This window comes from Neolamprologus multifasciatus, chromosome 13, assembly GCF_963576455.1.
Source record: "Neolamprologus multifasciatus chromosome 13, fNeoMul1.2, whole genome shotgun sequence".
In the NCBI taxonomy this organism is placed as follows: domain Eukaryota; kingdom Metazoa; phylum Chordata; class Actinopteri; order Cichliformes; family Cichlidae; genus Neolamprologus; species Neolamprologus multifasciatus.
Genome location: NC_140451.1, coordinates 28,129,228 through 28,155,155, shown reverse-complemented (window position 1 = coordinate 28,155,155; position 25,928 = coordinate 28,129,228). Strand labels below are relative to the sequence as shown.

General features: G+C 41.6%; 1 protein-coding gene and 1 long non-coding RNA gene across 2 annotated transcripts in view; one reads left to right on the top strand and one right to left on the bottom strand.

The window, feature by feature from the left end:
- Positions 1 to 25,928, top strand: part of LOC146505728 (contactin-associated protein-like 4) — a 90,566-nt gene that overhangs the window by 46,263 nt on the left and 18,375 nt on the right. The window contains exons 6-18 of the mRNA XM_085182479.1: positions 2,559 to 2,734; positions 2,854 to 2,979; positions 4,712 to 4,976; positions 5,829 to 5,978; positions 6,207 to 6,378; positions 12,805 to 12,911; positions 15,160 to 15,279; positions 15,463 to 15,663; positions 16,246 to 16,408; positions 16,685 to 16,812; positions 16,943 to 17,113; positions 22,091 to 22,309; positions 24,125 to 24,364. Coding sequence (XP_085038605.1) covers positions 2,559 to 2,734; positions 2,854 to 2,979; positions 4,712 to 4,976; positions 5,829 to 5,978; positions 6,207 to 6,378; positions 12,805 to 12,911; positions 15,160 to 15,279; positions 15,463 to 15,663; positions 16,246 to 16,408; positions 16,685 to 16,812; positions 16,943 to 17,113; positions 22,091 to 22,309; positions 24,125 to 24,364 — 2,238 coding nt within the window. The remainder of the gene's footprint in view (positions 1 to 2,558; positions 2,735 to 2,853; positions 2,980 to 4,711; positions 4,977 to 5,828; positions 5,979 to 6,206; positions 6,379 to 12,804; positions 12,912 to 15,159; positions 15,280 to 15,462; positions 15,664 to 16,245; positions 16,409 to 16,684; positions 16,813 to 16,942; positions 17,114 to 22,090; positions 22,310 to 24,124; positions 24,365 to 25,928) is intronic.
- LOC146505729 (uncharacterized) lies at positions 10,125 to 10,772 on the bottom strand. The gene is made up of 3 exons (XR_014877550.1): positions 10,574 to 10,772; positions 10,298 to 10,503; positions 10,125 to 10,226 (listed from the first exon to the last, which is right to left on the bottom strand). It is a non-coding gene; the product is annotated as an uncharacterized LOC146505729 (long non-coding RNA).

The window sequence follows — 25,928 nt, the reverse complement described above, 5'->3', positions numbered from 1 at the left end:
GTATAAAGGTGTATTGCATCACTGGTATGTGTGTGCATGAGAGAAGAATAATGTGGACTCAGCTGGCACGAGAGATGGTGTTTTTTTTAATTAATATTTCCAGTCATCTGTTGTCAGGTTTTGGTGAGCACGCGTGGATTGTAGCCTCAGTTTTATGTTCTAAACTAGAGTGGCATCCAGTGTGGTCTTTTTCTGCTGAAGCCAATCTGCTCCAAGGATTTATGTGTTGTGTGTTCAGAGATGCTCTTCTGCATTCCCTGGTTTTAGAATAATCCTTTAATTGTCCCACAAGGGGAAATTTGGATGTAACAGCAGCAAGAAAGACACATATACACCCAAGCAGTACACAAGACACAGAACGGAAACATACACAATTTTACATATTTACATCAAGGAGAATGGTTACCAAAAACAGAGTACTGTACCGTTATTAAATCAAATAAAATTAAATACAGATAAGAGGCAAACCCTGGTTATAGTGTGAACCGGTTGATAAAATAGTGCAAGTTACAGCGCTGATGTAAACATCTTTGTTTTCTGGGAGCAGTTTTGATTGTACAGTCTGACAGCTGCAGGGAGGAAGGACCTGTGGAAACTCTCCTTCATGCATCGAGGATGCAGCAGTCTGTCACTGAAGGAGCTCTGCAGTTCAGCAACATTTACATGCACGGGGTGGGAGACTGACCATCAGAGATGTTATTTTGGCCAGAGTCCTTCTGTCTCCCACCACCTGCACTGGGTCCAGGGTGCATCCCAGAACAGAGCTGGCCTTCCTGATGAGTTTATCCAACCTCTTCCTCTCAGCTGCCGATAAACTGCTGCTCCAACATGCAACACTGTAAAAATGACAGATGCCACCACAGAGTCATAGAATATCTTTAAAAGTGCTCCCTGGACTCCAAATGACCTCAGCCTCCTCAGCAGGTAGAGTCTGCTCTGACCCTTCCTGTAATGAGCATCAGTGTTGTGGCTCCAGTCTACCTTATTATTCAGGTGAACACCCAGGTGTTAGAGTCCACTATCTCAGTGTCCACTCCCTGGATGTTCACCGGTGTCAGTGTGGTGGGTCTGCGTCTCCGGAAATCCACCACCAGCTCCTTGGTTTTCCCGGCATTGATCAGCAGGTGGTTCTGCTGCCACCAGTCCTCAAAGTCCAGAGTCCACTGTCTGTACTCTGAGTCATCCTCACCTGTGATGAGGCCGACGATGGCAGAGTCGTCAGAGAACTTCTGTAGGTGGCAGCGTGGGGAGTTGATGGAGAAGTCTGCAGTGTAGAGGGTGAAGAGGAATGCTGTCCCTCTGATGTTGTCCTGTTTTGGTTATTTGAGCTGCCTTCCTATGAGTTCGAAGCGGTTTAGCCATTGTCCTGTGACCTCTGGCATCAACAAGGCATTTGTTGTTGATTCTTTGTAAACCCTAGAGATGGTTCTGCAGACAAATCCCAGTAGATCAGCAGTTTCTGAAATACTCAAACCAGCCTGCGTGGGATAGTGTGACAATACCACATTCAAACTCACCTAAATCATCTTCCCCACTGTGATGCTCATTGTGAGCTTGACCAGGTTGTTTTCTACATGATTACATGCATAGAGTTACTGCCATGTGATTTGGTATGTGAGTGAATATTTTACCCAAAACATAGAAGTTATTAGTATAGTAAAAAAACAAAACAGTTGTCAGTAGACTACACCTTTGCTCAGTTTCCCTGTTTCTCTTCATCCTTGTGCGGCGCAGACATCAGTCTGCTGATCAGTGATGACTACTCCCATCTCTTTCTCAGGTCCCTCCCTCTTTTGTGCCAACTATCTGTTTGACAGATCAATTATGATTGATGACAGAACACAGTGAACTTGGCCCCAGTCTGTCTCCTTTTCTCATTCACTCATTCGTTCTTTCCCCACACAGACAAAGTAGTCTCCTTTCAAACAATATCTAATTCATATTTAATGACAGAATGCATTTAGCTCCCCCATCACTCAGTGAAAGTGCTTCACTCTGCTGACACTTTGGGGAGTAGAAAGAATCAGAAGCATTTCACTGGTCATTTTTGTTATACCCATCTACCTCTCTTTCTCTTTTTCTCTACCCCGTTTAGTGTTAATTACTGAATGTTTCGCCATCTGCGTTTTCTGGTTCCTTCTGAAATGTAGACCTAGCCTTGGTTTTGTTTCCAAGATATAAACCCCGGCAGAAAACTGTGACACCGTGGCACCACTTCAGAGACCTAGAAAACAGCGGGGAGTTCAAGATGATGAGAAATTTGAAACTTCATTTCCAGAGAGGAGGAGGAGGAGGAGAAGCGATAGCTCCTGCTGTGCAGTTAGAAATAAATATGTCAGAGTCAAATTCTTTCACTGCAGAAATCATTTGGAGGAAAACTGAAATAAAATAAACAGTTTCTACATGGAAAAGATCCTGACAGCCTGCAGAAAGAAAAGTCAGTGATGTAATACTTATCGCCATCGGTAAAGAAAAATGTTTTAAGATTCGAGCGTTCTCTCTTTTAACCACTGTTACTACATGATCGTGTCATTCTTCGTCTTCCTCCCACGCGCCAGGAAAAAGTTTGTCTCCTGACAGCCGGTATCTTGTGACTCTGGGCAGCCTGCTAGACGACCAGCACTGGCATCACGTTGCAGTGGAGCATCACAGCAATCACCTCAAGCTCACAGTGGACAAAAGCACAGAGTGGGTGCACATCTCACCAACATTTGCACATTGGGACCATGATCAGGTATGTATTTGAGGATAGGATGATAACTCATGAAAAGACAGATGGCAGAAAGAAACAAATCTCGCAGCTGCAGACATTTTATTGTATCTGCTTGTTTGTGCACTCTGTCTCCTGTACAGATGATACTGGGAGCACAGCAGGGCTTCAGCTATACTTCATTTCATGGCTGTCTGGAAAACCCAGTTTACAATGGCCTGCACCTGGTAGACCTCGCTAAACAAAAAGACCAGCGGGTTACAGTGAAGGTAAACTTGCTCATAGTGTGCTGCTGAAAAAGCTATTTTGTGTATCTTTCACAATGTGTAGACAGGAGTCAAAGTAGAACTACCTAGTTATAAGTAAAAGTACTTGATTTAAACAATAAACAGATAAATAATTCTTAAAGGGGCAGATGTAAAAATAATGTCACAATATTCATGTATTTAAATGCATGTAAAAATGTGATTAGGAATTAATTTAGTTTTAAAAAGTTCAATATAGTTCAATGTATCTCTCTGCATATTAAATATTTTCTGTCAGGCCTCTATTATAATAAAAATGGCACCTCAGACCAACATCTAGTCCAGGGGTGTCGAACTCCAGGTAAGTTCTGTCCTCTTGATGTCTGCCTGGAGGTCTCTGTCCAGGTGTTTCTTGACTGTCCTTTCTTTCTCTTTCCTTCATTGCATGTTAGAGCTTCTCTGGTGATGCTTGGTGATGGTTTTATGATGACCTCACCTGACCAGCTGCTTTTGACTCTCACACCGTGAGATTAAAACTTCCAGATGTTGATACACTGATAGCTTTTGAGTCTCTCTCCTTCTGTGAGGGGAGTATCATCTTCCAACTTGCCAGTCCTGTTTGGCTGGATGGCATCCACCTCCTAGACTCATTACTAGCAGAGTGATCTTACATTTATGTCTATGCTTTATACATATTGACAGCATGGGCACATAGTGTATCTCATTTTTCTTGTCCTGTTTTTTAGAGGAAAGTTTGACTTTCTTCTTTTTTCTCATTAATTCTGGAGGCCCTTCTGCTATCTACACAAATCTCTAACTATTCATAATGTGGAATATTTGTTTATAACGAGCATGGATGCTGAAACTGACTACAAACACACTTTGTAGAGACAATTTTAATGGATGTTGAAATGATGAAGTCGGGTAAAAAACAAATATTTTAGTAAAAACGGTGAAAAACTACAAATGCAACACATAAGAGAACACACTGGCATTTATATAGTGCCGTTCAAGTCTTTAGTGACCACTCAAAGTACTTATACCTGCAGGTCACAAAGTGCCTCATCACATATATTTATGCAGCACTTTACTTGTTTTATTTACCTTGCGTCCACATCTGCAGTCAATTTAAATTCACCAATTAATCTTGTTTGCTTGTGTGTGTGTGTGTTTGTGCACATGAAAGTGTATGCGTGGCTTTTAGATCTCGTCCAGCTGCAGCAATATGTACAAGAAAACTGACCATCTTTAGCTTTCACCTCTTCAGTCTGCATTGCTCTATATTGCTTCGACTACCCCACAAAGAGCTTTTAGATTTGATCAAGTGTCAGTGTGCTCTGTGCTGAACTGAAAATAGAAACCCAGTATTCCCATTGGAGGACACGGAATGGAACGTGTCACTGTTGCTGCCCCAGCGGTGGATTTACTGCAATTACCACTTCTCGAAACTATAAGCCTGCTTCTCACTCTCTCGCTATCTGTTTTTGCCTCTCCAAACTTCTGCTCCCTGGTGTGACCTTAGAAATCGTTTGGCTGACATTGGTGTTCACTAAGATCTGCCTGTGCTTATATTAAGCCTGACTATAATCATCACGGTAATGCTCCTATGCTTTTTAAAGGAGAATTGCTGATGACATCTTTGTGTGTTTGGGTAGCACCAGACAGCCTTGGAACTAATTTATATTCAGACATGATTATTTTCTATACTCATTTCATATCTTTTCCTATCTCCTCTTCTCTTCTCCATCTGTCTCAGGGCAATGTGACCTTTTCATGTTCTGAACCCGTTTTTGTTGCCATGACGTTCACCGGCCCCCAGAGTTTCCTTCGGTTACCAAGGATAGATCAATCCTCACTGGGTATCTCAGTGAGGCTTCAGTTTCGGACATGGAACAAGGCCGGGCTGCTCCTGACCTTTGAACTCCCAAATCGAGAAGGCAGAGTCTGGCTTTACCTGAGCAAAGCCAGAACACATTTACAGATCCACAAGTCTGGCAGGGCACCCCTGGAGCTCAACGCAGGTCAGTCTGCCCGCCTCCATCCTGCCTCCACTTACTAACTGGACTAATTTAAAGCCGTGATGTAAAAAAGGAGCTTAATGTTCTGTTTTGAGCCCAAAACACTGGAAGGCAGCAAGCTGATATCATCCAAACATCCAAATTTACTGATCAAGATACAAAATCCTGACCAGCTTCAGAAAGACATTTTTGTAGTTAAAACTGACTCCCGAACATCAGATGTCCAAACTAAACCATAATTAGTCTGTAATCACCTGGCTCATGTCTGTCCAGCCCAATTTTACTTTTTAAGTGTGTGTGTGTGTGTGTGTGTGTGTGTGTGTGTGTGGGGGGGGGTGTATGTATCCATGATTGTTTATGTTAATGAGAGTGTGGGGAGTGAGTTGGAGGGCGGGGTGGGGTGGGCTGCTTTTAATCATGTAAAGCACTTTGTGCTACATTGCTGTATGAAAAGTGCTTTATAAATAAAGATTGATTGATTGATTGATAGTATGAAGTCTGTTTGATGGCTGAGTGTTCAAATGTGAGAATAACACAGGTATTTTTTAGGTATTCTTCTTTTTGTATGCTTGCATGATTTTTCCAAGTGTCACCATTTCCTAATAGAAACTACTTCCAGCAGTGAGAATAGAACTGAATGAAATTATGTCCTGTTATAGGCTGTGTGGCATTTGAGAAAGTGCAAAATTATTCTTCTAGCATTGTTGGGAGTTCTTATGTTAAAATAGTTGTAATATCATGCACTTAGAGATTCCTGAGCAAGAACAATCTTCTATTTTTTCCATTTTCATCTAATTAGAATTGAAACGTGATATCAAAATAAAAACACTTAGACATATATGTGTGGCTCTTCAGGTTCAGCTCTGAATGATGGTCAGTGGCACTCTGTGGACTTGATATCAGGAGGAGGACGTCTGACCATCACAGTGGATGGTGATGAAGGAGCCAGTGCTCACGCGAGCCCCTCGTTTTTAATTACCACAGGAGGTCATATATTCTTTGGTGGTAAGCGAGAAATGAACGATAAAACACATGCATCATCATTCATCTTTGTCTATATAATCGAATCTTGCATCGCAATGCATTCAGTTTAGTTTTATTTATATAGCGCCAAATCACAACAACAGCTTTATATTGCAAGTTAGAGACCCTACAATAATGGTGGTATGGTAGAATGATGGCTTGATTTCTCCTGTGTTTCATTTACTGATTGATGTTTTCTCTTCTGTCCAGGTTGTCCTGCTGAAGAAAATAGCCAGGAGTGTTTGAACCCCTTCAAAGCTTTCCATGGATGCATGCGTCTACTGACTGTGGACAACCGGCCATTGGACCTGATCAAGGTGCAGCAGAGGCTGATCGGAAACTACAGTCACCTGCAAATCGATATGTGCGGCATTATTGACAGGTAAGACCTAAAGGGGCCGTTTGCGACACTGATTTACGTAAATGTCGTGTATTGGGTATTGCTTATGTCCGTCTCTCCATTTGTCCAGGAAAAGAAACGCATTATTCTATGTAATGCGTTTGTTGTATTAACGAGGATTGTCAGAAAAGAGGATTCACTGGCGTTAAAATGTTTGATTTTGTTTTCACGCTTGCTTTGTAAACCTTCTTAATCTCCCTCTGAAGCCTTTTTGTGAAATGGGGTCGCATGTGGATTATTAGGCAACAGTGAATCTGATACAAACGCAATATGCGTCAGTGTTTCCCGAAATGTGTTCTGGCTAAGAAAACGTCATAATTTTTTCATGTAGCTTGTCTCTGTTTCAACTGGTATGAGGAAAATAAACCTGGAGGCGTTCACACACACACACACCGAAGCAATTAGTGTTCAGCAGCGTGCTGATTAAACTTTTTTTCAAGTTTCCTGATTGCTGCCTCTTCATTCCTGCTCTTCCAGTGGTTATCTGCGTGGCTGTGCTCTGCATCTGGTGCTGTGCTTTGTATTGACAGTATAACATTTTATAAGGACACCAGCACCATGTATGCATACATGCTGGGGACTAAAACACTGTAGCTGAAAAATCCTTTTTTACCGTCTGACAGAATCGATATTTCTGGGATTTCCATATCATAAAATAGTCGAGCAACTGCAGCCACTAATATGTCTATTTTCTCTTTCCATACTGCCGAAAATGTCAAGTTAAGCTCCACTGTGTGAGTTTAACGTTGTGCTGTGTGCGAGCAATAACACATTGCTCTCAGAACATGACATTAGACCTTTTTCCAAATCATTAGAGCCCACTGGTGAATGGCACACATATTACCCACAGAGCAGCTTTTGTTTCAATAAAATGTCAACTTGAAAAATTGATTTACACTTCTCCAACCCCTCACCTCCAACCCACAGCACGCTTTTGTTGAAATAAGTGGTGCTTGATTGATCATATGCATACCAAATGTATCAGTGGACTCTCAGGCTTGATTGAAAAATGTATAAAAAAAGAATGATAAATGCAAATATTTAAAGTGGTGGAGGAAATACGGAGTGCTGCAACTGGCTTCATGCCAACTTACTTTGAGAAGAAAAGAAGCAAAGAAATTGGGTGTTAAAAAAAACTAACTTTACCATCTGACAGAGCTGCTGAGTAAGTCTTTTTCTAACAGCAAATTTCCCCCTGACTAAAAGATTAAAAATACATGCTGCTCTCCCTCCCCTTCTTTTTCACTCTCCGCAGTCACAATTTGCTGACCTCATTTCCCCTTCCAAATATATTTACGTACTCATTCACCGCTCTATTCATCCAACCTTCGTTCCCTTTGTTGCTCATTCCTCTTTTTCAGCACACCCCAAACTTTATTTCCCCTTTCCTTTCTCTCCGTGTTCTTCTTTTCCTCTCGCTGTTTCTGCTGTTCCGCTTCTTTTCCTCCAGCCATCCGCTTTGCTGTTTTCCATGTTTTACACAGGAAGACTGAGGAGGAAAAAGTTAACAGCAGCACAGTTTCCTCAGACTTGTTCTATGGTGTGTAATTTTGACACGAATTGCTGTGAAAATGCAGGTACTTTTGTCCAGTGATGTATTATTCTCACACATACAACTGTGTGCTGTAAATCTGCAAGTTTCCTTTCAATTTTATAATTCTATATTTTCCACTTAGGTCAGGCTTGACTCTCATGCTTGAAGCTGCCTATGCCTCATCCAAGTAAAATCACAATGCATTAGGTGCAATTACTTTATTTAACACACACTCACATTAAAAGGCGTGAAATATTTTAGCAACTTGAGGTGGCATTTGCTCGGCATACTGATGGTTCTGTTTGCATCCATAAATAGGAGGTTTTGTGATGGCTGTGCTGAATTTAAACATCACTTCTTGTGGATGATTAATCTGGTTTTGCAGTATTTAATATGTGAGGTCCATACAGCACAAGCAGGGCCTGTGGTGATTTATTCTGTATGAGGGTGTCTTACTCGCCCTCTGGCCTTAAGTGCCACCCTCCTGCGCAGCTGATTTTACTCAGCAATTAGGCCACAGTATTAAAGACCGGGGGGGCGCTCCAGCCCTGAGAGCCTTTGTAGCGTTTGCTTGTGAGCTGTGTTTGGCACCGCTTCATCCCACTCAGTGGAGAGTAGGGTGCTTGAGTCATTTTGTCTTTGACTTACTGTTTTGTTTGGCAACAAACTTACAGTTTTATTGTCTTCTTGTCACGGTCCTGAGTCTGACGACTCAGTGCTCTGTGTTTCTTTATAATATTCTGTGTTCTTGTTTATTCTGTTATGTCTTTGGGTTCGGTTTGCCATTCGTTAGGGTTTTGTTACTTATGGTACGGTGCGTACTATAAGTACGAGAAGTGCGGAAGTGAGAGGCTTGTGAAATGGGACGGTATATGCTTCGTTGCGCTGTTCAGGTTGCCTAGCAACCATGATACTAACCGCGAGACACGTTACATACAGCTTTGTGTGACAGAAATGAAGGAGAAAATTGTTTTGTTGGTTATTCATTTTTGTTCTGACATCACTTTGAGTAGTTGAGTATCTGAGGCTGAGACCACAGGACTGTAAAACATGATTGTTGGGCTTCATTTCTTTACTGAACAGTCATTTAAGATTAGCTAGTAAATAATAATTAGTTAATGTTGGTCACGAGACTAAAATCATCTCACTATGGTAATGTAAATATAATATGGCCAATATTATAGTATTGTCAGATTATTATGATATATACATATATCACTGACTTTCAGCTTGTTGTGTTTGTGGATATATGACTGACTTTAATTATCCATAAAATCATCAGATTCTCTGTAAGATTAAGGTCGACTATATGTATATTTAGAAGTAGAGGTTTAAAACCAAGTTAACGCTGAAAGTACGAACATCACTAATGTCACATAACTTTGCTGACATGTGACCAACAGCAATGTTTTAATGTTCTTCGTTATTAAACATTCGCACATGAATAAGTGACGTCATATTCAGTACTTACCTTTGACAGTTTGGCCGCTCCCTTCTGCCGTATTTTGCGGCAAAATTATCCACACCCACCGCCGCGCTATGAATTGTGGGATATATGGGACCACGAAGCGTGCACCGGACCACGCTTGATATTTGGGGAAATCGACGGCGCATTTGGAGTATGCATTTGAAGTACACTTCGAATTGGGACAGCCGTCGTTGCGTGGCGGTGACGTAATCACACTTAAAATGCGTACTTCAAGCGTGCGGACCCTGAATTGGGACACAGCGTGTGTCTGCTTGTGAGTCTGTCTGTTCAGTTCAGTGTCTTGTCTGGTTCTCTGTGTCTGTTAGTTTCCTGTTTTATTCTGAAGGTCCTTGTCTTATGTGAGTGTGTTCATTTTACGTTTCCCCTGCCTCGCCAGTTGTGATTTCACCGAGGTGTGCTTCCCTCCTGTGTGTGTTTAAGCCCTGTGTGTTCTCCTGCCTGTTGCTGGTTCGTCTGTGTTATTTGGTGTTTTCTTGTCTGTGAATCTCCCTGCAAGTCGCTTTCTCTCGTGTTCAGGTTTGTTGTTTAGGTTTTATTTTTCCCAGTGTAGATTGTCTAAGTTCGGTTTTTCGCCACACCCTCCTTTTGTTTGTGTCACGGGGCCGAGTGGCCTGTACTGAACAGGACTCAGGTGCAGAAACCCAGAGATGAGACAGCAGATGATGTGACAATTTATTAGGTGTAGTGCAAAAAACGTAGCAAAGACAGAAAACAATAAGACGTGGAGTTTGACGAGGCATGGCCTGGGAAACGTGGCCAGGGCGAGGGAACGGGATGCAGAGTGGAGCTGAGCAGGGAACAGTCACACTGAAGAGAGAAGACAGCGGAGTTAGGGAGGCAGCTCTGAAGTGGCAAGTTGTAAGGGTAGCAATTCTTACTTGCAGTAGGGGACATGGAGTGTTGAGAGGGGGGTAAGAGAATCCAGGGAGGGCTGAGTGGCGTAGAAAGGCTGACCTGAGATCCGGGGCTTCAGATGGAGTGTGATGGCAGGAGGGCAGGCAGGTGAGGCACAGAGGGATTTTCAAAATGATTGCTTGGTATCCTGAGTCTGGAGGTGGAGCGTGAGCCAAGGTGAAAACAGCAACTGCAGCACAAGAGTCTGGTTAACAAGATAAATCACAGCAAGAACTTGAAGTATAAGGCCTGTTACCAACATGTGTTGATGACGAACTGGCAGTGAATGAACATCAATGTGTGGCTTAAATCCCTCTGGCTTGATTGCCTGCAATAGGCTCCAGGTGTGCAGGAGCTGGAGGAGTTGGCCCTGCCCAGGGGCGGATCCCAGGTAGGTTCAGGAGCCTTATGGAAATTCCAGCCACCCACTGCAGACCATGACAGTTTGTTATATAAAGCCCTCTCACTTCACTGCATATCCGCATCTTGGGTCCTTTGTTAAATTCACACGGCTTGCCCCAGAAACCCGTGACACTTCTCCTCTATTTTGATGGAACTTATTTAGTTTAAATACCCCCTGGACTTTTTAAGGAAACATAACAGTGTTTAAGAACAAGGTTTAGCCAGCAGTGGGCTTTCATAGACTCTTAGTGAATAATCATTTGCCTCCAGTGTGGTTATTTTTAAAAAGGTAATATTTATGTAAAGAAAATTGTCGCAGAAGCTGAGATATTGGCATAGGCGTGTTATGTGTATCATACACACACCTGCACATACAAATAGCAAACCCAACCTTCTAATTTAGTGCTCTATTTCTGTACAACTGGCACCAGTCTGCTTTGCTGTCTAATGTTTCAACCCCTCCACCTGTCACTGGGTTTTGTAATATATTTTTTGTTTTAGATTTTTATATAAGTCGGGTTTTTTGTGTTTCTATGTGTGTATAGTTTTGTTTTTTCCACTGTTTTTTCCACAGGAGAGATCATTCCATCCTAAATGTCAAAATGAGGCGCCATCCAACCATTTATTAAAAATATCAACTTAATAGGCAAAGTGGCACACATCATGTAAATATTAATAATAAATTTGCTTTCCATGTGCATGACCTGCTGGTATGTTTTGAATTTTTAAACAACAGGCTGTCAAACTCACAGCTGGTGGAGCTGCTGTAATAAAATCTGCTTCTTGTCCAGATGTTCCCCTGCATGAAGAACTATATGAGCTCTCTAAATCAAGTTTGTGTGCTAATTGATCAAAGTGTGTTTAAAGTTCACTATAGTTCAGTTGTCTTTACTAATGCCTTGGAAATGATGATGAATTCATTTTCACTTTGACTCAGCTGTGGTAAGTGACCAAAGTGAATTTAACTTTGGTCACAAAACTCCAAACCAAAGAGGAGTAATTGAGTTGGGCTACTTTCCAGCAGGAAAGCCTATATGTTATCTTTAAAGTTACAACTTTTGTAATAGCATTGTTTTTATGTTGTGGTAAAAACTTTAAAATAACAGAGTAGCGGTAAGATACTCATTTTGTAGTCCATCTTACGAACAGATATTAACATTCTTAATGCAAGCCCATTAGACTTTGTTTTGAGTGAGTGGGGCTGTTACTCAAAATAAGTAATTTATTACACATTACTGGAGATAAATTTCAGGAGCGGGTCCACCCCTCCTAACCTTCCGGTTCTCACCTGTGTATGTTCCCCCAGTTCACCAAGCTGTTCATTCTTGTTTACTGGCCCCACCTTCCCTCTCCTCAATTCTTTAACTTCACTTCTATTTAGTACATGGGGATCTGCCAGGCCCGGGAGCCATCGCCAGTCCCAAACTGCAGCTCAATTCTTGTCCAAGCCATTCACCTTTACTTACTGAAGCACTGTCAAACCTAAAATGAGGACGTGGACCCAGCTAGTGAAGTTTATTATAAATAGATTTATGAAATCCTTCATCCATCCATCCATTCGCTTCTGCTTCTCCTTTTCAGGGTCGCAGGGGGTGCTGGAGCCTATTCCAGCTGTTATAGGGCGAGAGGTGGGGTACACCCTGTACAGGTCGCCTGTCTGTCGCAGGGCTAACACACAGGGACAGACAACCATTCGCACTCACATTCACTACCGCATTCACACCTATGGGCAATTTAGATTTTTCAATCAACCTATCCCCACAAACTTGCATGTCTTTGGACTGTGGGAGGGAGCCGGAGTACCCATCTTTTGTCTTCAGTTGCCTTTATTGTCTTTGAGACTAAGCAAACCAGAACTGATGCATTCTCTCCCTTTCTCCACCAAACTGGGCATCAAGAGCTACTTGCACTGTTCTCTCATGACGATGGGGTATTTTAAAGCAATTGCCTCACCGAATAACTGATGCATTAAGCTGAAGACCAATAACACAGAATGATTTGTGTCATAAAGCAGTTCATTAAGTACTTCCCCTGCAACAATGTTACATAGATATGGAGACGTGTGCTTTCTTTCCTGTCTCTCTCTCAGATGTTCCCCCAGCCACTGTGAACATGGAGGCAGCTGCAGTCAGTCATGGAGCACCTTCCACTGTAACTGCTCTGGGACCGGGTACAGCGGAGCCACTTGTCACAGCTGTAAGGTCATGATGGTCTTTTGAGTGGTGTTGTTCAAAGGTCACAGATCTGTATTTCAACTCAATGTTTGTGAGTTTCTGTTAATTAGACCAGCGGTCTCCAACTCCCAGGCCTCGGACCGGTACCAGACCGTGAGTCGTTTGGTACAAGGCCGCGAGAGTTGAGGCTCAGGTGTGAAATGTATGGTTTTCAGGGTTTTTATCGGTTTTTTAGCGTTGTTATCGTTTTTATCATTAACTCGGTTTTCCTGGGTCTTTTCACGTGTGTTATGAATAAATCGTCTTTTTTTCGGGACCGGTACTAGTTTTATTTTGTTGTATTTATCCACAGCACCTTAAAGTCCGGTCCGTGAAAATATTGTCGGGTATAAACCGGTCCGTGGCGCAAAAAAGGTTGGGGACCGCTGAATTAGACAGCCTGCTGCTTTAACTTCATTTCCCTTCAGACATTTTTGTGGCAGAAGGTCAAGCAGAGATCTAACTTCTTTCCAGCAGTCATGATTGTAAGCACTCATGGGATAACTCTTAGCACAAAAACAGAGTGATTTAGAGGTCACACAAGAAATAATGAAAGAAATGATACACAACTCTATTGGAAAATACATCCTTTATAAGCACTTTAGTTTAAACCATGAGGCAGTTTCTAGGACGAGCATGTAACATGTGCTTCTTTTTAGCAAAATAATGAATTTCCTTTGCAAAAGCGTTGCTATTTTTTTTCTTCTTTTCGGGGCTTTGTAAAGTGCTTCTTTTTGACCATCTAACAAAACTGAAAATGACTGGATATTTTACAGGACAAGCATGGCTCTGCAGTCTTTGTTCAGCAGTGGCAACAGCAGCCTCTGTAAACCATAAGTGGTAATTACAAGATTCTAGTGCATTAAATTAAATGGTAAATGGACTGGTGCTTGTATAGAGCTTTATGTAGCACTCTTGTAACTGGGCACTCAAATTGCTCTTTACACCCATTCACTACATTCACCCATTCACAGTGTGCTTTATTCCATGCTTTCAAGTGGTTTCAAGCACACACAAGAGCACAAGATGTGATATCCACATCTATTCATCTGTTGCTGAATAATTTTTGTTAATCAAGGTGCACCAACCTGTGGACATAATTTTGGTTTAGAGAATATATCTTCAGCTTTTATTGAGGTTTCCATTTTTTCATTAATTTGACCAGTATAAACAATACAATTATAATTCATATGAATATAATAATTACAATTATTAGGCAATAATTCATTTTTTGTTGCTTTGCACTAATATAAGAGTTAAAAAAAAGACCAGCAAAATTAAATCAGATATATAGCATAAACTTTATTCACTAAACCTTGAAGCTATATAGACAGATACACTTGCAACCATTAGGTGCACCTTTTTTGTTCCTGGTTGGACTTGAAAAAATATTCTCTAGTCTGATGATTCTCAATCTTCTATTGTCCAGTCTTGGTGAGCTGTGAATTGTAGTCTCAGTTTCCTGTTCTTCCTCAGTGGCACCCAGTGTGGTCTCCTGCTGCTGTAGCCCATCTGCGTCAAGATGTGACATGCACCTCTGAATGCCTTAACTCTACCGATAACTTCCTATCAGCTCAAAGCAGCCTGGCCTTTCTTCTCTGACCTCTGGAATCACCAAGTCATTTTCACCCAACTACTACTCACTGGATGTTTTCTCATTTTCAGACCATTCTTTTTAAACCCTAGAGAAGGTTGTGTGGGAAAATCATCAGTTTCTGAAATACTCAGATCAGCCCTCTATCGCCAACAATCATGTCATGTTCAAAGTCAGTCACATTTATTCTCAGTTATAATGTTTTCCATAAATTAAAAAATACTAGTGCATTAAATTAAATAGTAAGTGGGCTGGTGATCTATATAGTATATAGTTAACTTTATGAGATTGTTTTGACCATGTCTACATGCTTACATGCATTGAGTTGGAACCATATGATGAAGTAATTTAACATATTCATTAACCAGCAGTTGCACAGGTGCACCTATTAAAGTGATGAGTGTATTAAATGGTAACAATAATATACTCACTAAAATGTAGCTAAACAGATAATCCAGTGGAGAAGAGTTGGTCCCTCTGCATCTACATTGTAAAAAAAATCTTAAGTTACTTGAAATATGTTGAACAAGACCAGATGCTGAAAAACGAAATGAGCAACCACTGTGCAGTTGCATAGACAGAAAAACAAACTTAAACGTCTGCAGTGATGATGAATAGGATGTCTCTCTCTCCTCAGCAATATACGAGCAGTCCTGCGAGGCTTACAAACACAAAGGCAACATTTCGGGGTATTATTACATTGATGTGGACAGCAGCGGACCCATCAAGCCACAGCTGTTATACTGCAACATGACAGGTAGCTGATACACACATCAAAACACACACCCGTCAACATGCCTGGCGCACAATCTCTTCCTCTCTCTCTTTCATCCTGCCTTATTCTCTGTCTTTCAGCCCTGCATAGATACAACATACAAATACAGATACAGGTGAAAATTAAAAATACATACTTTCCCTTATTCTTCTTTCATTGCACCAGAGGACAACACATGGATGGTGATCCACCACAACAACACAGACCTAACGAGAGTCCAGCCATCACCAGAAGTGAATACACATATAGTGCATTTTGAATATGCATCTGATGAGGAGCAACTAGCAGCAATCATAAGCCTATCAGAGCACTGCGAACAGGAAATTGCTTATCATTGCAGGAAGTCACGCCTACTTACCTCACCAGGTAAAGACCTTGGATGATCTTTAACGCCAAATTTATGTATTGTTGTGATGCAGTTTAAACAGGCAGTTGAAGTCATTTTGGACCAAGCATGGGTACATTGCATCATAACAGGTTTCCGTTTTTAATAATAATTAATTGTTTTTTATAATTTGAGATATGATCAACAGAATGTCTGTTTTACCTTTGGCAGCCAGCAGTAATAAAATAGTAGGACCTTTTGACTTAAGGCAGCACAGGTCACTGTGGTTAGCACTGTTGCTGCACCGCAAGAAGGTCCTGAGTTCAATTCCACCATCAGGCCAGGGTGTAACCTGCCTCTCGCCCTATGACAGCTGGAATAGGCTCCAGCGCAACCCTAAAAAAGGATAAGTGGAAGCAAATGGATGGATGGACCTTCTGATTGAATTTACTACCATATAGTTTTTAAGTGGTATAAAATCATTCAGTATAGCCATGTCTCTTTCTTTTTGTGTTTCTTTTTTTATTGATTACAATAGTCTACAAAAATGTGTCCCATTATAGAAACATAGCTACCATCTGGGGATCGGTCACTTGATATAAGTGAATGTCTGTTTGTTTCAGAGGGCTCTCCACTCAGCTGGTGGGTAGGAGGCCCAGGTGTGGGACAAATGCACACTCACTGGGGCGGAGCTCCACCAGGGAGCCAGCAATGTGCCTGCAGTCTGCAGAATAACTGTGTGGACTCCAGATATCACTGCAACTGTGATGCTGACAGCAATGAATGGTACTGTATATCATAATACTCATATCAAAACAATTATAGTGTGTTGTGTTCTACTATAAAAATAGCTCATAGCCTCACTGCATTTATAAGTTACCAAATTTGCTGCCAGTGCAGCAGATTTTTGCAAGTAGGTGTGGCAGCTGCAAGAGCATAAATCAACATATTGTCGTATTATCCTTTACAGTGAATGATATTTTATGCGAAAGGTAAATATGTCTTTCCCTCCTCTAGTTTGGAGTTTGTTTTTAATAAAAAATTCTGCTCCTTATTTTTTAGGACTAATGACTCAGGCCTGTTGACCCATAAGGAGATGCTCCCGGTTAGATCTCTGGTGCTGGGTGATATCCAGAGGCCTGGCTCCGAAAGCACCTACAAGGTGGGACCTCTCCGTTGTCATGGAGACAGTAAGTCAAAATCAGAGTCAGTTTGTCACTTTGTACGTGTTTTTAAAATGATGCAGGTGTGTCATGTCAGAGTTGTAAACTCATTCCTGAACCCTGCTTCATGTTTTAAATGCTTTCATGCATTTTGCAGAAAATGTTTGGAACGCTGCATTTTTTGACAAGGAGACATCATACCTCCACTTTCCTACATTACACGGAGAGCTGAGTGCCGACATCTCCTTCCTGTTTAAAACCACTTCGTCATCTGGTGTCTTCCTGGAAAACCTGGGCATCAAAGACTTCATTCGGATTGAACTCAACTGTGAGTAAAACCTCTCTGGTGAGATGTCTAATCTAGACTTCACTTAGATGCGAGTACAAACTGAGCAGGAAGGAGAGTCCTCCGAGTTAAAGTTTCATGCGGTTTTAACTCAGCCGGAGGTGATGGTGTCCATCAACCCTTCAAAAGAAATGCTTCACTGCAGCACTGGCATTTATTTCTCCTCCTCTGGGAAATCACAGAATTGTTGTTTTTGATGTTGTTGTTGCAGCCAGCTGCATTGCTTTTATAACCACCAGAGCGTGTAGCTCTCTATCACTCTACTTAAAACACTTCATAGCAGTGCTGACCTGAACTACCATGTAAAAGAAACATTTGACCCACCTGCAGTCATTTATATCTGCTGGTGGAAGTCCACACACACATCCCTGCAGAGCAGACATTATTACCAGGGGTGCATATAAATGGTCTTTAGGTGCGCATGCGCTGTCAAAATAAAAAACGCGCACCAGATAAGAAGTTGCAACGCACGTTTGCGTACATAAGATTTTCTGGAGGGATTTTCACGGCATATTTTGCACCACATCTCTGTTCATCATTTGTTTGAAGGCAGCTCCTGCAACCACTTTTCCGAGAATACGCGCTTCTCTCGCGGTTCGGACTCCTTCTGAAATTTCTTCGGAGGTGGAGGAACACCAAAGTAATTGCTTAAAGGAGCCTGCTTCTTCGACTTTTTTAAAATTTCTAAACAAATGTCTGTCTTGCTCCAGAAAAAAAATCTTATGTACGTAAACGCGCGTTGCAACTTCTTATCTGGTGCGCGTTTTTTATTTTGACAGTGCATGCGCACCTGCGGACCACTTATGCGTACCCCTGAATATGACAACAGACTAGTCTAGCATAGTATTAAAAAAGAGATGCCGGCATGGTCTGTGTGTCAGTTTATGTGAACTTGCACTGAGATCATGTGATGTGCAGCTGTAGATCAGGAGGCAGTGCAGCCTGTCCAGTAATCAGAAAGAGTGTGGTTTGATCATGGGTCTCATGCTCGAAGTATCCCCGAGCAAACTACTGAACCCCCAGCGTATCTGTCAATGGAAAATTGTACTTAGTAGTCAGTATAATCTTTTAATGATATAAGTTTGTATATGGTAGAATACTGCATGTAACCATTTGTGTTTAGAAGTATATAGTTGGTGGCATATTGAAAGGGTGTCTCATCCTAGGAAGTCTGTAACATTCCAGGGTGTTCTGGCTTTCACCCCCACATCCTAGGAGCATGGGAAAGGTCGTACCTTGTTTTATTGTTTTACGGTAGGATTAACGTAGTTATATCTGTTTTAGTCTAAGTGCCTTTTGTTTAGATGATCTGTTGGACTTTCCAGACCAGCAGTTTAGGGAAGTCATTTATGGGGTCACACTCTGACACACACACACACACCTCCACATTTCAATGTATGGAACAAATGCTCACTGAATTGTATAAATAAAAGACGAGGGCAGTCCTCAGTGCCAGTCTCTGAGACTCACTCTTGAGTGTGAGTTCTGAGAGCTGCCCTTGCTAGCAAGTAAATCTGTGTGTTTCTCTTCTCTGACTCTCTACTGAAGAAGTGTTTTAGAATATATCTCTTAACAGTATCGATTGTGTGTGTAGTGTTATTGATAAAGTATACAGAATAAAGTGGTGTATGCAATGTATGCTTGAATTGCCTTGTACAGTAAAAAGTGCTTTGAGTGGTGAGTAAGATACAATGGAGCTGTATAAATGCAAGTCTATATAAGTCTATTTACTATTGTAGTTCAAACACTGACGTGTGTGCTATTGTTGCTTTCCTCTTTGTTCCTCTCTTGATGAGGTGCTTCACTTCATGTGATTGCAAAAGAAAACTAATCTACCGCTGTAGGTGGTTTTACCTTAACCCTCTCAGGCTCAAATTAAACTTTTTGTTGCTAATGCACAACCAAGTCCTGCAGTGGTACTTCTGAGTAAAAAAAACGCATAAAATATGTATGTGGGGTAATCAGGTTGTTGCAAATCTGCAACGCCTGCCTTGAGAGGGTTAAAAAGAAGAACATGTAAGTATATATGTTAAAGGCTAGCTATCAGATCTGACACTTGATTCGGTGCTTTATCAGTATTTGTGCTGTAAAGCTACAACTGTTGCACTGTAAGCAAGACAGTATCTGCAGTGTGGAGGTACTGTTACTTTCTTTCCTTTTTTATATTCTCTTATTTTATTCGTTTCATTTTTTTTCCAGACTAAGCAGCTAGTTCAACATGCCACATATTTCAGTTAGGATAATTAGAGCTTGAGTAATAAAAATGATAAAGGCAACAAAGCAAAAAAGGAGAGCCGGTCCTGCTGAAGATAGAAAACAGGAAGAGGGAGAGCTAGCATTGAACTGAGATGTGGAATGCTGCTCTCTGAACATCCAGAAAAGGGATTAGAGACTAACGGACTAATAGCAGGTGGATGAGGAGGTTATCTGGCCAGGGGAATGATGACAGAATTAAGAACAAACTGAGTTTGGTAGCATGGGAACTCAGAAGTGAGGAAAAGAAGAGAAAAGAATAAGGATCTTTTCAAATATCCTCTTTCCTACTTTCCTACCTGCCTGACGTTCCTTAAAAGCAAACCCTGAAGAGATAAAAAATATATACAGCATATATATTTTTGACATAATTTCTACTTCTGTGAACACCATGAATTCCTTGTACAAGACTGATTCTTTTACTACTTAAGTGATATATTTCTTCATATTACTTAGGTAGTAAAAGAACTTCCCCAGGTTGAGGCTCGTCCTGAGTTCCTAAAGGCTCTGGATGTTATAGGGCTGTCTTGGTTGATGCAGCTCTTCAATGCTGCATCGAGATCAGTTGCGGTACCTCTGGATTGGCAGACCAGGATGGTGGAGACCGAACGGTGTGTTCCAACTATATGGGAATCACAGGCTCAACCTCCCCAGGAAAGTCTGTGGCAGGTTGCTGGAAAAGAGAGTCCATCTGTTTATCGAACATCAGATTCAGGAGTTGTCATCCAAGGTTGCAGAACACTGGACCAGCTCTTTACTCTCTCAGGGAAATTTGAGGGTGCATGGGACGTACTTCTGGAGTATGGGGTGTCTGCCACATTCTTTGCAAGAGCTTGGTCCACATAACTAGCAATAAGTCAGACTCATTCTGGTGGGTGTGGACTCCACCAGGGCTGTCCTGGGTGCTGGCCTCTCCCTTAGAGATAGGGTGAGGAGTTCAGTCATCCTGGAGGGGCTCAGAGTAGCCGCTCCACATTGAAAGGAGCCAGTTGAGGTGGTTCGGGCATCTGACAAGGATGCCTCCTGGGCGCCTCCCGGGTGAGGCATTTCCCACCTGGAGGAGGCCCCGAGGCAGACCCAGGACACGCTGGAGAGATTATATCTCTTGGCTGGCCTGGAAACACCTTGGTGTTTCCCCAGACAAGCTGGAGGAGGTGGTCAGGGAGAGTGAGGTCTGGGCTTCTCCATTTAGGCTGCTGCCCCTGTGAAGCAGAAGAAGATGGATGGACATTGACTCTACATCAATAACTAGCTTGTTTCTGTGAAAACAAACTAGTGCTTTATCTTCGTAGCTGGTTGTCACAACTACAGTACTTCATTTTTATCTCCCAAAGTTGTCAGCGGTTTTATGTGACATGCTGACGAGCTGCTTGGTGTCAGGTTGTGTTTGCATCACTTAGGTGATACATTACTTCAGCCTGAAAGTGTTTTTTCTCATCAGAGTTCCAGTGGTGCTCGTGTGTCAGCTGCCTCTGTTCCTCATCTTTCTTCCACAGATGATGTACTGTAGTTCTTACAGAGAATGAGGACTTCAGAGTGAGCATGCTGACAAGTAAAAGGGGAAAGCAAGAAAGAGTTTAGCAAGATAAAAGATCATTTGTGGTTCCACTATAAAACAACACAAAGTTGCTGGTGTTCAAAACAAAGGAACATGCTGTACTGGTAATAATTCCTGGCATGCAAACAACTTGATGTGATCCGATTTGCCTATGAAAATGTTGCTCTGTGTCCTTTCTTTCTATTTGCTGGGGGAAAATAAATAAATATGACAGACAGATGACAAATTAAAGGACATTGCAGTGAGTGGATGCAGTGGGTCTGTGTAGCTGTGGATAGTGTTTTACTTGCATGGCTTGTGTCTACCTGTCTCTTCAGTTTGAAAGGTTATTGTAAATCAATACAAAATGGCTTGATCACCTTTAACCTATTTGAGTCAGAGACACCGCCTGCCACCAGGCAAGGCAGGAAACTGCAGTGGGCTGCCAAATGTTAAGCTTTAGCAGTGGCAATGCTCAAAATTTGCAGTGACAGTGGGAGAGACCCGACTTGACCTGGCCCCGCCTGACTCAACTCATTCTGCTTACCGACTGAATGCAATCTTTGAGCCTGAGGGACATACTGTAATAAACAGCATTTGCACAAATCATGTCCCCCAACCAATATTTACAATGTTTTTAGATGGTGTCAAAATAGTTATAACATAACTATGATGAATGCTGGTTGTAGAGGCCTCCTGTGAATTGCTGCCTGGCGCCTCAACCGACTCTAGAATTACCACTGAACAAAGCGGTCTCCTCCAAGGTGGAAATGCTCCCATCCATATGATGTTAGAAAATGATTTGAATCATATGCTATGGTCTTTGCAGTCATCAGAACTCAAGCCACCTGAAAGTCTATTTGAGTTTCTGCAGAGAATCAATACCAAGATGCAGTGAAGCTCTTCTTTTGGCAAGGTAATAGCTCAATACATTAATAGGATAATATTTTTTCCTTTACACTTGTTACCCACCATTAATTAGTTAGAGGTTAGACAAACAAAAGCTCACTCAGTTAAATCATGCAAATAATGAGCACATCTTTGTGTGTGAGCTGCCCTGTGTGCAGGGCAACAAGTACCAAACCAGCTGCAGGAAGGTACAGGAGACACAAAAGGTGCTTCTTACATGTTCTAAAATAAGTCTTATTTTTCTTTCCTCTCTGATGCAGCCTCCAATGAGGTCCTCTTCTCCTTTGACGTGGGTAATGGGCCATTGGAGGTTTCGGTGAAAGCTGGATCACCGCTGAATGACAACAGGTGGCATCGTATTCAAGCCGAGCGAAACGTTAAAGAGGCATCGCTTCGCCTCGACGAGCTTCCTGCTGTCACGCAGGAGGCGCCGGCTGATGGGCACATCCACCTGCAGCTGAACAGCCAGTTATTTATAGGTGTGCAATCAAGTCAAAGCTGCTTTTTTTGAGGTCCCAACAAAAACAATACGACATTTGGTTTTTACTCATGTAATTATTATTAGAGATTAGGATTTCTTTCATTTCAGCCCAGGCTTGTTGTTGAAGCTGTCAGATTTCTCCTTTTATTGCTTAAACCTTTTCAAATAGTCTGTTTTCTGCTTGCTCTTTGTTTCGTTGTGCTTTGCTTTCACTGCGTCCCTTATTTTTACACACAAAACCGCTCTGTGCTCATAGGGTACATTTTCATTGACCCCCTGGGAGGTTGGTGGATTTGCATTCTCGTCACAGAATATATAATCTTCCACGACTCCACACTTCCCTCATAGTGCACAAAGAACATATTGCATTGTCTGCTTATTGATCCGCATTGATGCTGACAGGTTTAAACAAGTCCACAGTAAGGCAGTTCTTGTTTCTAAACCTTACTTCGATATAAGCTTAATAGACTTAAGAGAAAATCCCCACAAAGTGATAGAAATTCCCTGGGGATGTGTAGAAAAAAGTCACATTTTTGTGGTCAGTGTCCTTGCAGTAACCTTGGTAGAGTGTTTGAACTCAGTCCATTAGTTAAGGTAGTCATTTCCTGACAGGTCCTGATGAAACTCTTGGCCCTGATACGAACCTCATCAACTCTGCAGCCATGGGAAACTGTTTATCTCATCATAACAGTCTTGAGATTGCCAGTTTGGCAGTCTGAGACAATTATAATGTTGCAGAGCGTGAACTCTGAGGACAGCTGGAGGTTGTGATGCGAAAACTCAGAAAACAATAACTTTTTGAGTTTAAATTCTGACCTGGAAGGAAAAAAAAATATTTTCCTGTCACTGTCAGCCAACCAGACAGGACAAGCAGACTGTCAGAGCGACTGGCAGGTCGCTAACTTTCTAGATAACAACAATCATCTTGGTGCTGGGTGAGCAGAGCCACAGCCGGTGAAATGTCAATTTTTGGAATTTTTCACCTGCCAGTTTGGGTTTCACTGTGCTTCATTTTAAAAATTCAGTATGAAACCGATGACAGGCCTTTTTTTTTTTCTTGGAGGTGCAGAGTATGTTCTGCCATTAATAATAGAATCAGATCAGACAGTTTTGCTTAAGAATTTGATAACACAGATTGTTTGTCATTCATGCGTGTCTGTACAGTATGAATGCATAAAAAGTATATAGGTAGTGTTTCAGATTAAGATAAATTACATCTAAAAAGATAAAGCACTGCAAATATGTCTCCTAAGTTGAATTGTCCTGCAGCACTTTTATTTCACTGTGAATGATGAATATAGAAAAATAAACTGGTTAAAATAGAGTTACATTCATGACTTTGTTAGTTCCAATTATCAAAATGTTGCATCTCTTTTTCGCCTATTCATCAGGTAAATCCTAGACAACCTAAGACCAGGTGGCTAAAAATGTTCCCACAGACTGCTACAGTTAGAAAAGGTGTTTTCTTTTTAAAATTAGCAATAGATACATCAGCTTTCAAGAAGGGAACCTTTCCGCATGTGCAAGAACAATATTTGCTAGATTAGTTTTAAGGCAACTGTTTCTCAAACGCGAGGATTTGTGATTTATGCCACTGTGTTTTAAATATATTTTGGGTCTTGGACAAACCTGCAATTTTTAACTTGTTCTCCAGGCAACTGTTAAATGTTTAAACATCACTGGGATTATATTATTTCACGTTGTATCTATTTTGGTGGTTTGCACAGAAACATAAGTAGAATAAAATAGACAACAGAGAAAATTCATTACAGTGTATGCTTTTTTTTTTTCTGTGTGTCTCCTGTGTGTTCAGGAGGCACAGCTTCAAGGCAGAAGGGCTTTCGAGGTTGCATCCGCTCTCTGCAGTTGAATGGCGTCACTCTGGACCTGGAGGAGAGAGCAAAGATCACCCCTGGGGTTCAGGCAGGATGCCCAGGTCATTGTAGCAGCTACGGCTCGCTGTGCCAAAATCAGGGCCGTTGTGTGGAGAGACCCACCAGCTTCTCCTGCGACTGCAGCTCATCCGCTTACGCTGGACCTTTTTGCAACAAAGGTACAGAGACGTGGTCTTCAAGCTCAAAGATGCACAATGTCAAATTGAAAATTACATTAAAAATCACTTAAAAGCTTAAATTTGGGGTTTAATAATATGTAGCCTTGGGTCACTTTAACTCTTGTTCTTCTATCAAAAGTCACATAATCCAAATTAACACAGGAACCTGAAGTATGAGTGTATCTTTTGAAATTTTTAAAAACCCAGTCAGTATCCCTTGAGCAACTGTAGTTGCTGACCTCCAACACAACCACCTTCATATGCGCTACAGTGCAGCACCTGGATGGCCTATAAATAAAACACATATACAGCAATGTCATATATAAGTGAGGTCACACCCAGCTGTGCTGGGGCACACTCCGCATACTCTACTGTAGATACTCAAGGATTAGCTGAGAGGTTTGGTTTGTACATGTAGATGTACGGCGACCAGTGCTGGAGACCAAAGTACAACCAAAAGTATTGCTATGATGTGCAACAAACGTGTGCTGTTTTTGCCTTTGAAATAGTAGTTTTAAAGATAAAGATTAAAAGATGCATCATAGACAAGTTGCACTTATCGACACTACTGTAATTGATTGTGACATGTTGGCCTTTCTGTTTGTATTTATGAATTAGACAGGAATTATTTGCTAACCTTTAGCAATCCGTTTGAGAGTGATTGCAATCAGTCCAAGCTGGACAGCAATAGGAGACAGGTTGCCTCCCAATCAAAAGGCAAAAAAAGTGGTCACCCAGAGGCTGTGTCACATGCCCAACTTTGGATTAACTATTTGCAACTACTTGTAATCAGTTGGCGAATGTGAAAAAACTCAAGTAAAACTTATTTATAAAACACAAACAAGGTCATAAAGTGCCTAAAATCAAGAGAAAATATAAATTAATAAAACAAATGATTGAACAACACTGTTAGAACATAAAAGATACAAGCTTATCAGCTACCTTTTCTATCACCTAAAAGCTACGTTTTTCCTAGTCTTTAGCAGGTTGCTGTCCTCTTTTTGGTGTAGTGTGACTGACACATAGTGTACTATCACTTGTGTCTTCATTCTGAAAGGCAAAACTAAGTTTTAAAATCTACTCAAATCCTTTTTAAACTATGATGGAAAAGGATCAGTACCGCTGCTGACCAACACTGCTGCATGCAGGTGTATTTGATGTGGCATCTGCCATCAAATCGAAGCCAAAATGCTTCGCATTCATTCTGGCTCGGTCCCGGCACTGAGAGCGCAAAAGCTTGCAACCTTAATGGCAGGAGTAAAGCCAGCCCAGGCAGGAGGAAAAGATAAGAGCCAAAGAGGAGACGTATTGATGTGGTGAGAGAGGAAGATCAGTTATGTTGACTTCTTAAAGAAGCCAAAAGAAGAAGAGGGTTTTAAAATGGAAACCAGAAGCTTTGCGCAGATTTTCAACTGAACCTTTCAGACAAATGTTTCATTTTCCGAAAACTGTCAGTAAAGAAGCCCCTGCTGGGCATCCTGATGGAGAGATTCTGTCATAACACTAGTGCGTACCCATACTTCTTTTTATTTAAGTTATCAGAGAAATATTGAGTCATCACTTC